The following is a 12,744-nucleotide window of genomic DNA, read 5'->3' on the forward strand; positions in this document are numbered from 1 at the left end:
TATGTGTATTTGTATTGGTAAAAGGCAATGAAATAGAATAAAGAAATAAAATACCACATTAACATAGCTATTATTCTCATGAAAAGTAACAATGTAACTATAGCTGCTTAGTATGCTGTATATGGGATGTTGTTTCCCATTTTACTTCCTATCGAAGTTGTATTTTCACCTTCGACATACAAGATTTTTTATCATTTTGGAAATTTTATGTTACATTATTACTATTTATATATATCATATATCTTTGTGTACGGTTTGGGGGAGTGGTCTGGTGGAACGTCAATATGTAAGGTCTGGGGTCGTGAAGAGAACCTTATATATACACTTGGCTTTTTTAGTACGTTAAGCCGATTAGTGTATCGTACAGAAAGGACACACACACAAAAAGAAGTAGATGAATATGATGTTCGCTGGTGTGTGGTTCTCACCACATATAACACCAGGGGCAAGGAAATTCTATAGGAGATTGAATACGATGCCTGTCAAAATGAAAGCGTTCTGGATGAAAAACGTGAATCTAAAAAAGGCTGGCCATCTTGATTTTTCTCAAGAAATAGATAGAAAGATAATTCCAATAGAGTGTATCCCTAATACGAGCATATTCCACATCAAAATATATCTAAACTACCCTTGAATAATCTCAGGAATAAAGTAAATTAATGTTTATGCTCAAAGTAAGCCAGGATTGGTGAACTCTCTTATTTTTTTTAAAAAAAAAATCAATACTTCTAAATAGGCCGTCTTCATTTTGTGTTGTATGTATAAAGTTTGCTTTGTTTCTTTACTAGTCTCTGTTTTGTTGGTATGTCTAGACGAGTAAGTGTTTCTTCAAAAACTCCCGTGTCACTTCCGATCCCTAAATACACGCACGCACGCACATGCCAGAGAGAGAGATCACATTTTCCATTTGTAAGTAAGCCCATGTTACATCCTTTAGGTCGAATTCTTTAACAGATCATATGTTACCTTGTCATGGTAAATTGCACCTACGACAGCCTTCATAGCATGGGCCTTTACAGTGTGAGGAACGGCATTTTTCTGCAATTTCCATTCATTTATATCGTATTAATATTATATCTGTTCTATTCTGTTTTATCCAATTATATCCACATGTTCCAGCAGGTGTGAATATTCACTTTACCAAATCGGTCTGAAGGCCAGCAGAAATATCAAGCGCATCAAAACGAGCAGAGAGAGCTTCGGGAGATGAGTAACGTTCAACAAAAGAACGGATATCTTCTACGTTTTTGCTTCCACTTTCGACGGCGGCTTCAGTAACCATAAATTCAATTGTACGACGACCGAGCAATAAAAGACGTTCGTTTGTGGGGACGCGACCATGCTTAAACGACTTGTGAGTCAGGGCCTGCTGAATAATGTTTGTGGTCTGAAAATCAATTCCAAGCTTCTTAGAGATTTCTTCGCTAGAAAGAGTAGACTGATGTTCAACACCCAAGACAGGCGAAGTGTGGAGCATCATGCGTGCTTTATAAAACATATAAATAGGAATGAGCTATTGCAAAATAAATTTAGCCAAGCCTGTTTACCATGTGTGAATGACACAGACTGCGCATTGACCAATGACTTTTGGGAGATTATTCTCAGCATTTGTAGGAAAAAAAACAAGTAGATTTAGCAAATAAGAAATAAGAAGGGGTGAGGGTGCAGTGGAAGGGGATGGTGACTGCGTATGTTTAATTTCCAGAAAAAGGCCTGAGTGGCTTATGTAAAAAGAGACAATTTTATTGATGTTTGTCTGGGAGAAGGTGGGAAGGCCAAGGATCATACTGGTCAGTTACAACAAGTTGTTGAAAGACGGAAGGGTCCACAAGAGGGTTTTCGTTAATGTTTAGTTGGAGAATAGGTGTAACGTTGGTGTTAACGGGTTTTAAAGAGTCTGAAATATTCAGATCAAACGCCTGAACTATCTGTTGCTGCTGTTGCTGCTGTTGCTGCTGTTGCTGCTGTTGCTGTTGCTGTTGCTGTTGCTGTTGCTGTTGCTGTTGCTGTTGCTGTTGCTGTTGCTGTTGCTGTTGCTGTTGCTGTTGCTGCTGCTGTTGCTGTTGCTGCTGCTGTTGCTGTTGCTGTTGCTGCTGCTGTTGCTGTTGCTGCTGCTGTTGCTGTTGCTGCTGCTGTTGCTGTTGCTGTTGCTGTTGTTGATAAAATGTTAATTGTGTTGGATCTGGCTGAAAAAGAAAGCCTTGGCCAGAAGGTTGAAAGTACATTGAAGTAGATTTGTTAAGTCTCCGTCGAGGCCACTGTGAGTGAGGGGGTTTTGTACTATGAAGTTTTCTGGCTGCACGAAGATCTTCCTGAGAGTATGATCCATGAAGGTTGCTCGAGACAGCGCGGGTATGACGTAAGACAGGAAAGTCCGGATAAGGTTGGAGACTGTTGACAGTATGTCTACGGGGGGAAGTTGGTATAGGAGACGGAGGAGAATGGGTAGTAGATGAAGCATCAAGTGTAACAACTTGAGTTGGAGGACGGTCAACTGCAGGTGATTCTGAAGCAAGTCGGTTAAGAATTTTAAGTGAGCTTACATAGCATTGCTTGGCGACATTGCTTGCAGCTGGGTCTTTAGCAGAAGCGAGCTCAAAGCGATGTGTAGTCGCAGCCATAGCAACACAGTGAATAGTGTGTTGAACACCACGTATTGGATCACTAAACACTTCGATACCATGGTCCTCAATCATAGTTTCTACAATCCGGGTAATGGTGGAGGCCGATACGGCGCAGAGAGTGCGTTGGTCGCACGACTTAAGCTTGTACTCCTCCATTTGTGTAAAGGGTTGGTGAAGTAGTAAGAGACTAAAATGGTAAATCATGTGTAAAAAGCCGGTTTGGACGTTATTGATGGGTTGTTTGGCAGCTGAGTAATTTGTCGTTGGGTACATGAGTGCAGGAGGTAATAGATACAAAAAGTGTGTTAGTCTGTTGTGAAATTGATAGACTTCAGATGGGGTAGGTATTTGGGCGTTGCGTGTTGCTTGATATATCCCTGATAAAATTCTTCCCAGTTCTATGAATAAAATATAGTAGCCTATTTCCTCTGACTCTACGAGATCCTCTTCTTTAGTAGCCATAGGAAGATCTGTAGTACATGGTATCTTCCCATAACATGATTCCCTCCCTCCCTCAATACTTTTTAATGAATTTAGTTCATGTATTTTTAGTATTTTCTGTTCCATGCAACGTACCTGTACATGAGGTCGTACATGAACACCATCCAAAACGTCCTCTTTTTGGCTTCATTTTCGGCAGGTGGCTGAATGGAGTTGTCGATGTCGGATAAGCGGAGATCGTTAGACATTTGAACGGCTGTTCCGAGAATAAGGCCGGGGCGACACACGTCCCGGGCCATGCGATACTGCTCCTGGTATTTCAACATGAGGACCATAGCCTGGATGGTCGATAGTCGTGGAGTAGTCGCACAAGTATCTAGTAAACGTAAAGCTTGCCGGTAGAATATCCAGCCAGGAGGGTTTTCGTTGGCTATTAACTCTACCCAGCGAGCAGATACTGCGGCAATGGCATATAGTAATAGCTGAGATTGTGGATCAGAATGAGGGAGGATCTGCTGTTTGAATAAAGGCTTGTAAATCATGGGAGTGTACGTGTGTACCCGCTGAAAATAGACATCTACATAATGAGAAGGCACTTCTATAACCCCACTTCCGAAGCCATCAACAACTGCTTGAGAGTGTAATAACATTGGCTGCTGCTGTATCTGCTGTATTTGTTGCATTTGCTGCTGCTGTATCTGCTGTTGTATTTGTTGCTGTTGAAGCTGCTGCTGCTGCTGTAGCTGTAACTGTAGCTGTTGTTGCTGTAACTGTAGCTGTTGCTGTTGCTGTATTTGCTGTTGCTGATGATGCTGTTGTAACTGCTGCTGATGCTGTTGGCCAATATGAGAAACAGGAATAGAATTTTCTGTCTCTACAGGCATATCCATCGGATAAAATACTTTGTGAAAATATCTTGTCAGTCATGGTTGATCAGTCAACACACCACTCACCTCCATCCGAATCTTCGTCTTGGCTCAGCTTCATTTTTTGAGTTTCCATCGCCAAAGCGTCTTCGAATATTTGCCTCTCAGAGTCCCCCATCGACTGAAGCGCCTTCTCTACCAGTTGGAGACGCGCTTCTAGATTTTCGATGTATTGCTTAGGAGGACCTCGTTTTGGTGGTGCCTTTGCAAAAACACAATCGATCGCCGATTTGCGACAACGTCCACAGGGCGATACACCATCGCACTTGACCTACAATATCCATCAGCCAAACGAACGAACGCACAACGGCCATCTCGCCAAGTTGCACACTTTGCGTTTCCTGCATTCATCGCATGCATGACTGATCTTGAGTCGCTTGTTAGCATTTGCCAGGGCGGCAGCGTTGAGTGGAGTAGTACTCTCGGTCTTGACCTTTTTTTTCTTGCTCAACTGTTTTGTTGGTGAGTCAACAGTACTCATGAGGTGAAGTGTGTGAGACGAAAAAGGAAAAGGGGAGAGAGAAAGAGAGAAAGAGAGAAAAGAGAAAGAAAAAGGCTGGTTTTTTTTTATTTACTTGCTCTTTAATTTTATCTCGTTTTCAAGTTCTTCATTATTATTATCTTTAGTAAATAATCGTTCGACACGCTATCTTTTAATGACCAGTACGTTGAGAGACAACGTCAACACCTGCACTCTTGGCTACGACACGCATAACGTCTGTCAGCGATACGACTCCGACAGCCCTGTCCCTCTCGTCTGTCACCCACACACGGTGTGATTTGGTCGCCAGCAATTTGGCAATTGCAAACCCAAGTGTTGTGTCCAAGCGGACATCGAACACTGGCAAGCGGTCCTTTTGGGCACAACACAACGTATCATATTTTCAGTTCTACAGTCCTTTTCTTCAACGTCTCTATACACAAGAATTGCTGGTTGTCATTACCTGTCCATCATCGATACCTTGTTGAGTGCGTACTAGGCTGACAAAATTGAAACATGTGTTCCAAAGTAATTGATGGCGATAGCTTCTCATCACATGCTATTTTGTAATAAATAAATGTATATGTTCTTTAAGGAAATAATAACAATAATTCAAATATTGTTGAGGTAGGACCGTTTCACTCACTTTTACATCTGTCAAACTAATATTGCCAAGAACAATACCCATATGACCAAGAACGGCAATAGAAGAGATTCCGTGTTGACCTTTACGTATGGTCAAAACTCATGTATTATTATTCTTCCTACTATTTTCACTTACTCATCAAAGACAAGGCATCCAATACAAGTGAATCAGCATTAACACCAATTACAGGTGCCTCTCCCAAATGCAACTGGCGTAACTATTCCAAAGCCTATATCAATCATCCACACTGCACATCAACCAAGATACAAAAAAAAATGAAAGAGAAGATTTGTCTTTCTTACTGTCTTGCTCAAAAGAGACTCTATAGCAGGGAATCTTCTCTGGTTGTCATAAAGATAGCGAACCACTGTTGACTGGGATAAGATGCCCTATAGAAAATTACAAGCATGTTCGCAACTATGATAAATCGACAAATCTAGAAAATAAAACATTATACAAAACATCCACACTTACATCAATTCCACCATCAGGCCTCAGGATTGAAACTAGTATAGATAAAGTAGCAGGTCATAAATTCCAGGAGCTCCAGCTTCTATTTCAATTACCCCAAAACTAACCTCTATGTGTACCACAACCAAACTCCTCTACAGCCGATAAGAGGGTTGCCTCGGGTAATATGGAGTAAAAAGGATTTTTTTGGGACAAATCTATACTCTCAAAAATTAGCACCTGGCTATACATATAGCCTGTTTATCATTTGCTTACCACTGGCAAGCTTGACGGGGACATCCTTTCCTTCGTGAGAAAGTCTAATTATATCCTTGATCTCAAGCGAAGTCGGAGAAACATCCTCTTGCTCGGAAGGTGGGGGCATTTTTTTGAGAACGAGCAGTAGATAGGCTATCACGTCTGCATAATCAAACATTCCTACAAATGAAGGTGTGTGTACAATAGCACCTGAGGTCTTTGGTGCAGGCTCATAAACTGGTGCAGAGGAAATGTTATTTTCGATCAGGATGTTACAGGCATCTTCAACTGTCAAAGAGCCATCACTATTATCCAAAGAGAAAAATGAGGTGTAAATTTTAACGAATACTTTGAAAGTATAGTATTTACATGGTTATAACTTTTTGTTTTTTTAGCAGACTTGCTGCGTTGACCATAGTCCAGTCATGGGTTGTTGTGGTAATGCCTTCACGATGTGCCATGGTGTGTGAATAAGAAGATGCTTGGTTTGGGCGGGATGGAAAAAAAAGGTGGACTGGCAATGACCGGAGATGGAAAATAGCATAAAAGCACTCAACGGGCCCGAGTGGATCTGGTCCCCGTGCGGGGCGAGTGACGTGAATAGACCCACGCCGAAGTGGGGTATTCCGAGGGAACAGGCGGTAGTTGAAAACCCAGAAGAAAAGGGTCTGAAGATGTTGATCAGTTGGCAACGCAGGGCCGTTATATCATCGGCGCTCCGCTCTTGTGTACAGGTCTTTCTCTCTTTTTCTTTAATATTTCTGGCATGGCAGAGGAGCGCAAAGAATCCACCTTATCGATAATCGATTCTTCTGGACGACAAGTCAGTCTCCTCAACGACTCTGATACTGATCTCCACAGTCCTAGTTCTGTCTATTCATACTCTTCTGACGACAGTCTATCTATCACCACATCCTCTTCTGACTGGCGCATTTTAGACTCTGAAGAGCCTGCTCGTAAATATCACTGTACTGAGCCTGGCTGTTCCAAGAGTTTCACCACTAGGTAAATAATCAAAGTCAAGCGCTCTGTAAGCCGGTAGACTTTGCTGCTTCTCACTTTTAAACTGGGAAGGCTATAATTTCTTATTGTTATTTACTCATTCATCATTTATACACATACACATACAGTGGTCACCTTGCGAGACACAATCGTATTCACACAGGAGAAAAGAATTTTCCTTGTCTATTTCCCGGCTGCCAATCACGATTCTCTCGGCAAGATAATATGATGCAGCACTACCGTACACACATGGCACCCAAGTCAAGAAGAGCTCATAAACCGTCATCTTCAGCCGTAATGAAAGAGGAAGTTCCTCTTGCTAAACCGCGTCTACATGCACATCACCGTATTCGTTCGGACCCATACCGAGTCGAAGCGCCACTGACTATTTCGCAGCATCTTGCTAACTATCATCATCGCTCTCTTGCCACTAAAGATACATCATTTTTCCAACATCGTCCTATTAATCCCACACCTGCCGGACAGGCCCCTTCATTTGTGTCCACTCTTCTCCATCCAACTCCTCCTACCGACTGTTCTAAAGCTGTTTGTGAGTCACCAAAATCCTAAATCAATCTCTTTTGTTGGTCGGTGACACGGCCCTTTTGTCGTGCCATGACATGGCATAGCATGGCATTGCATGATATCCACCGCTACCGTATCACCAAAAAACACACACATACACATGCACACACATAATCTTTGATAGTTGCGTTCTAGAACAAACAGTTTTTTTCTTCTTTTTTTCCTTTTGCTTTTTTTTGTGTTTCTTGCTGTGCAGTAAACTATCCACACTATGCTAAATTGTAGCATACCATATTATATCTTATTAGAATTCCTAAATGCATTCTGGTCTCAATGACATTCCATTAGAACCAATTTAACAGACCCCAGGTTAAACTTTATACTCCTCTCTGCCCCCGCCATTGAACGACAAGATTTATCGATCGATTGATCGCTAGATAGTTAGTGGTTTTAACAAATAATAATAATAGAAATCCATGAAACCCAAAATGTTATTTGTTTGGTTTGTAGATAGAAAAAAAATATTATATCTTAAAATGTAAATACAGTGTGTTTATATATAGCCAGTTCATTAGGGATCCTTCATATTTGGGCATGGGATCTTGAGGAGAATTTGTTAGAAAAAAAGCCAAATTCTCACAATATGTTTGAGCACCCTGAAATACCTAAATAGAATATAAATAAATAAATTGAACTGCCTGTGGTTTCGATTGTGTTTAAGATTCTGTGTTATCCGACCTATCCTGTTTTTAACATACTATAAGGTCCACTTCTTGTAACCAATGAATTATTGAGGAAATCCCAAGTAAAGAAAATATCGGCGTACTTTTTTTTTGAAGTACGTTGAATTACCTAAACAAGTATATTGTCGAATATCTCACACAGTCCTGTAAGGGTGAATTTATGTGGCGCAATACATAGAGATCATAGAATAGAGTAGATGAGCATATTTGGCTGTACTTTTGTACCAATAGATTATTCGTCTTTTATTATTATTAGGACCATACCCTAAATCTATGTTTGGTAGGTTTGACAAAAATATGCTTAGCCTAAATCATTTGTGCGTGTAAGGGGAACCGGACTTACACATGGTAAGGAAGTAATCTAAAAACATGCATGCATACATTTTTTTTAAAAAAAAAGAGACATGGTTCCAAGCCTCGTTTTTCTTTCTTTCTTTTATAAAGAAGCTTTCTACATATTTAGCTCGGTTTAGATCATATTTCAAATTCTGCTTTGGATCTAATCACAGCTTTAATATTCATAATTGTTGACATATGTTACCCTATAATTTAATATAATCAATATCAAAGGTAGCGATAAATTACTGTGCAAAATCTGACGTTTTTATATTTAATTTCTTTCTTTTTAATAATAATAATAATTTAATTGCGTTATTCATCAAAAGCATAAAATGGACCCTATTTTATTGAAACATAAATATAATAAAAGTATACATTATTTGTCTAATTGTTTTCGATAATAATCTCGGACTCAAATTGAAAATCTGTACCATTTTCTTATAAATCAATCTCGGGTGCAATAATGTGCTTACTATCATTATCCCATTTTACAATCCCTTCAAAAGAAATAATTTTCGAAAATAATGAGGGGTTGCATTAAGTATGAACATTGTGCCAGTTACGAGTCACGATTAAATATTATAGTAGCAAATGGTTCACCAGTATACTTTTGGAGTAATGTCATCATCGAACGAATTTATCGTATATCTAGAACCAACTCATTCTTCGGATTTATGGAAATCTGTGAATGAGTTTGTTCATTCTACAGCCATTCAATTTTACCCAACAACTGCATCTCGCTACAATTGCCATGCCAGCATGACCGGGTTTTTTAAGATTGATTCACAAGATGCAAGTTCAACTATACGTGATTTATCAATTATTCTGGAGTCAACAGTACAGTCTTATTTTAAAAAAGGTGCTTTGCAAGTGGGAAAAAAATCAATACTGGTAAAGAACTTGGATAAAGAGCACCCAAAGCAAATAAAAGCCTATCTGCTTTTGCCAGTGACCGTTCTGAGCCTATACCATCAAGGTACACAGTCTTTTGCGGATCGGTGCAAAACAGTTTTTGGAATCCAAGTTCGGCCAAAACCAATTAATCATATCAGCCTTGCGTATTGGGACGAACCAGATGCATTGCCGCAGCAAACTGAAGAGTGGAATCGTTTAATTATGGAGGATAAATTATTGGAGCGTATGGAAAAGACCGCGAATGAAATGTTTGAAAAAGTATCAAATCCGGATAGTTGGGATATTGTTTTGTACGAACGGGTGGTAAAAGGACATGCTATCGGTGAGATGCATAAGTTTGTTGAATGTAGACGGTGTAAGGTCGCAAATGAGATTGTTGAATTATAATTCTGGAGGTTTTTTTTTACAATGTCGTTTCTCGGAAGTAGTCCGTTAAAAACAACGTCGCCAGAGTACTTTTGTACGAGTTCGCGCAATTTTTCTTGATTAAATGTAGCTGGTTCTTAAGCTCTACTGTTAAAATGACTAGTTGGGAGTAAGTATATCAAAAAAAAATCTAATCAAGGTGAAAAAAAGTGTTACCTTTCTGGGATATTGGATCAATCAAAAGCATGAGAAGAGTCATAGAGTTTATAATTGTATTTTCTGTGTATTTTAATTCATCGCTAAAAAGGCATTCCATAATGGCACGAATATGATATGGTTCCGAAAGAATGTGTTCATGATGAATAGGATCTATTTGATGTCCTTGTGAGTGTATTTCTCAATGAGATACAGCTTTATTAAACTCACCCAAGCATATATTGGATAGACCTCCCATACCAAACTCTTGAAGCAATGGATCTTCACATGTAACGGCATCTAAATTTGATGTGGAAATACACGTATCAATATTCATTCAAGCCATACACTAAATACAAAAAGAGATTTTTACCTAGAAAAAGATCGACTACTTTTAGGTTCCAAAGCCATACAAAGTTTACAGGATCATAAGCAAAATTTCCAAGATTGGCTAAGATTTGCTGCTTTGACTCTATCATAAAAAAATCAGCTTTTATCACAGACAACATGTGCATTTATATACAGTCTAAAGTATTACCTAAATTATCTGTCACACTGTATTCCTGCACAAGCTGCCGTAAATATTCTTCTCTATCTGGCCCCTTCTTTCCACGATGGCGTAAGATGTACTCCTTGCTTTGGAACATGGGATTGATGGATTGGAATGTGTTATCAAGAGAACATTTTTATGCCAGCCACACAAAAGCAGTCCTAGACCATGAAAACACTCAAAGGTCACTCATATCACCTTGGTCTTAAGTACGATCGAGTTTTCATTCATACCATGCTACGCTCAACCACACGCCTAATCCCTAGATTTTCTCATGTTAATGCGACTGACTTACAAATAAAAAGTAATTAGAAATACAAACAAGTGTTTGTAAGTATTAATAGTACGTCTATGCTCAGGGGCTGTTGAGACAACCGTTAGACGAGAGAGTACATCGGCACAGAGGTCTATGTCAAATAGGCTTTCGAAGGCAGCCAATGAAATTTCTAGAAATACTTCTGACCAAGAAATCCTAGCGTCTGTTGAAGAAAGGATGAAAGACGTGCTAAATATAGCTTCTGTCAAATCTACCCCTGGAGAAGTCGTAGTCAACCAGATATTGAAGCTTCAAGCTATTCTGAGACGACATAATTTAAAAGGCAGTGCAGACACGTATGAGTCCCTATTGAGTGCGCATTCAATTATTGGTGACAAAAAACAGGGAGCGATACTTTTAAAAGAAATGCGTGCCAATGGTATACAGCCTACCAAATCATATTGTAATCGAGCTCTTCATGTAAGACACAATACTAGCTCGATATTAATTGTGCTTATAGGGTTCCAATATCCAATAGTTTGCTGCACGCTTTGGTGATTCAATCCTGCAAGCTGAGATCTTAAATGAAATGGAAACACTCAACTATCCAAAGACCAATAAAACCTACCAGGAAATGATATTTTGTATGCAAAAGAATCAAGAGTTAGAACATGCTTTGGATACATTTGATTTAATGAAGAGGCATGGGATGGAACCAAGTTTACTGGTTTACATGGGCTTGGTTAACCTATCTTTATCATCAAACTATCCTTCGATGGCATATGAGCTGCTGGAAGCTGCTGAAAAACAAAATGGATACGAAGAGAGACACAATAAACTGTACTTGGACATACTTCGATCTGCTGCACTTAAAAATGAGGTAAATTACACGCAATGCCACAAGAAAAAATAGTAATGGGCTGACAGCATTATATAGTACACCACAGTTAAGAATGCGTGGAAAAAGATTTCAACTATGGAACAAATGTTCCCAGACAATGGACTTTGCCACTATATCCTTCAAGTTGCTGCCAGTAACAGTGATATTGAACTTGCAGATGATGTGATCCAGATTGTTGGAAAACAAGGTCTTCCTTACACCGAGAGTCTTTTTGTACCGCTTATTCAAGCATTTGCATCCACATCAGATATCAAGAGCACATTTAGAGTACTTCATGTTATGCGCAAAGCAGGATTAGTTCCAACTAAATATTCAGTTATACCCATTGCGCATAAACTCGGAAAGGATATCAATGCGATAAAAAAGGCACGAGACGTGATAGAAGAACTCGCAAAAGAAGAAACTACCAGCGATATTCTCGAATTCAACTTGTTAATCCACTCGTTTGCATACAATGGAGATTATGATGAAGCCATGGAAACATATTATACTGTTATTGATATCGGTTTGAAACCGGATACTGGAACGATAGACGCACTGCTTGATGCATGTGTCCATGCTGAGAGGGCTGATACTGGGGTGCAGATATATGATAAAATAACTCATGGTGGTGTACAACCGTCTTCTACAACTCTAAGCAAGATGGTCACATTGATGTGCACTCAAGACGACTTTGAGGATGCCTTTGTATATCTCGAAAAGATGAAGAGCCTTGAAATGGTCCCTTTACGGGGATGCTACTACAAACTTATCAAGAAACTTGCCTACACCAACGATCCTCGGCTAGAAATGGCAATTGAAGATATGGAGGGCTGTGGTCATTCTCTATCAAAACACCTTTTAGAATATATCGCGGAGAAGGAAGAATATCATAATCCAACAAATAATAGGCGAACAAAGCAAGAGATCCAGTTTGATAATCGGTTTAAAAAGGGTTACAGATAGAGCATGCAAGCAACTGTTTTATAAACTTATATATAATATTTAATGTTTTAAATAATAATAATTATATGATTTTCACATATATCTGACTAACCTTTTCGCTATATCCGTGACCAACAAGATGTTAAGCCTTGATTGTTAAAGTACCTTTATAAAATATAGGTTACTAAAGAAATAAAGAAAA

At 39.3% G+C, this 12,744-nt stretch overlaps 6 protein-coding genes across 6 annotated transcripts; 3 read left to right on the forward strand and 3 right to left on the reverse strand.

Moving 5' to 3' along the window:
- Positions 1–667: 667 nt before the first annotated feature.
- On the reverse strand, positions 668–1,646 carry PHYBLDRAFT_75914 (hypothetical protein). The gene is made up of 4 exons (XM_018443105.1): positions 1,548–1,646; positions 1,142–1,485; positions 967–1,038; positions 668–856 (listed from the first exon to the last, which is right to left on the reverse strand). Exons 1-4 carry the CDS (start codon positions 1,606–1,608, stop codon positions 809–811), a joined length of 525 nt encoding a protein of 174 aa, XP_018293971.1. The 5' UTR covers positions 1,609–1,646; the 3' UTR covers positions 668–808.
- A 2,886-nt stretch (positions 1,647–4,532) lies between these two features.
- On the reverse strand, positions 4,533–6,287 carry PHYBLDRAFT_186080 (hypothetical protein; the record flags this gene model as incomplete). Its single annotated transcript, XM_018439190.1, has 9 exons — positions 4,533–4,845; positions 4,936–5,031; positions 5,119–5,198; positions 5,254–5,335; positions 5,421–5,507; positions 5,593–5,624; positions 5,697–5,786; positions 5,845–6,131; positions 6,196–6,287. 9 exons carry the CDS (start codon positions 6,285–6,287, stop codon positions 4,645–4,647), a joined length of 1,047 nt encoding a protein of 348 aa, XP_018293972.1. The 3' UTR covers positions 4,533–4,644.
- A 296-nt stretch (positions 6,288–6,583) lies between these two features.
- Positions 6,584–7,649, forward strand: PHYBLDRAFT_123318 (C2H2-type zinc finger transcription factor). Its single transcript, XM_018428920.1, has 2 exons — positions 6,584–6,831; positions 6,957–7,649. Exons 1-2 carry the CDS (start codon positions 6,593–6,595, stop codon positions 7,396–7,398), a joined length of 681 nt encoding a protein of 226 aa, XP_018293973.1. The 5' UTR covers positions 6,584–6,592; the 3' UTR covers positions 7,399–7,649.
- A 1,377-nt stretch (positions 7,650–9,026) lies between these two features.
- On the forward strand, positions 9,027–9,737 carry PHYBLDRAFT_59463 (hypothetical protein; the record flags this gene model as incomplete). Its single annotated transcript, XM_018440498.1, has 1 exon — positions 9,027–9,737. The coding sequence occupies one exon, from the start codon at positions 9,027–9,029 to the stop codon at positions 9,735–9,737; it is 711 nt and encodes a 236-aa protein (XP_018293974.1).
- A 169-nt stretch (positions 9,738–9,906) lies between these two features.
- PHYBLDRAFT_142919 (hypothetical protein) lies at positions 9,907–10,558 on the reverse strand (the record flags this gene model as incomplete). Its single annotated transcript, XM_018430894.1, has 4 exons — positions 9,907–10,085; positions 10,143–10,211; positions 10,285–10,383; positions 10,450–10,558. 4 exons carry the CDS (start codon positions 10,556–10,558, stop codon positions 9,907–9,909), a joined length of 456 nt encoding a protein of 151 aa, XP_018293975.1.
- A 137-nt stretch (positions 10,559–10,695) lies between these two features.
- Positions 10,696–12,641, forward strand: PHYBLDRAFT_186082 (hypothetical protein; the record flags this gene model as incomplete). The annotated part of the gene is made up of 4 exons (XM_018439191.1): positions 10,696–10,765; positions 10,806–11,197; positions 11,256–11,597; positions 11,655–12,641. The coding sequence occupies 4 exons, from the start codon at positions 10,696–10,698 to the stop codon at positions 12,561–12,563; spliced, it is 1,713 nt and encodes a 570-aa protein (XP_018293976.1). The 3' UTR covers positions 12,564–12,641.
- Positions 12,642–12,744: the final 103 nt, after the last annotated feature.

Source organism: Phycomyces blakesleeanus (genome assembly GCF_001638985.1).
Source record: "Phycomyces blakesleeanus NRRL 1555(-) unplaced genomic scaffold PHYBLscaffold_6, whole genome shotgun sequence".
Taxonomy (NCBI): Eukaryota; Fungi; Mucoromycota; class Mucoromycetes; order Mucorales; family Phycomycetaceae; genus Phycomyces; species Phycomyces blakesleeanus.

Coding starts and splice junctions, on each gene's coding strand:
- PHYBLDRAFT_123318 (XM_018428920.1), top strand. CDS start 6,593: ATGGCAGAGGAGCGCAAAGAATCCACCTTATCGATAATCGATTCTTCT. Junction 6,832..6,956: donor TCCAAGAGTTTCACCACTAG/GTAAATAATCAA, acceptor ATACACATACAG/TGGTCACCTTGCGAGACACA.
- PHYBLDRAFT_75914 (XM_018443105.1), bottom strand. CDS start 1,608: ATGCTGAGAATAATCTCCCAAAAGTCATTGGTCAATGCGCAGTCTGTG. Junction 1,486..1,547: donor GTCTGTGTCATTCACACATG/GTAAACAGGCTT, acceptor TGTTTTATAAAG/CACGCATGATGCTCCACACT. Junction 1,039..1,141: donor CTGGCCTTCAGACCGATTTG/GTAAAGTGAATA, acceptor TGGAAATTGCAG/AAAAATGCCGTTCCTCACAC.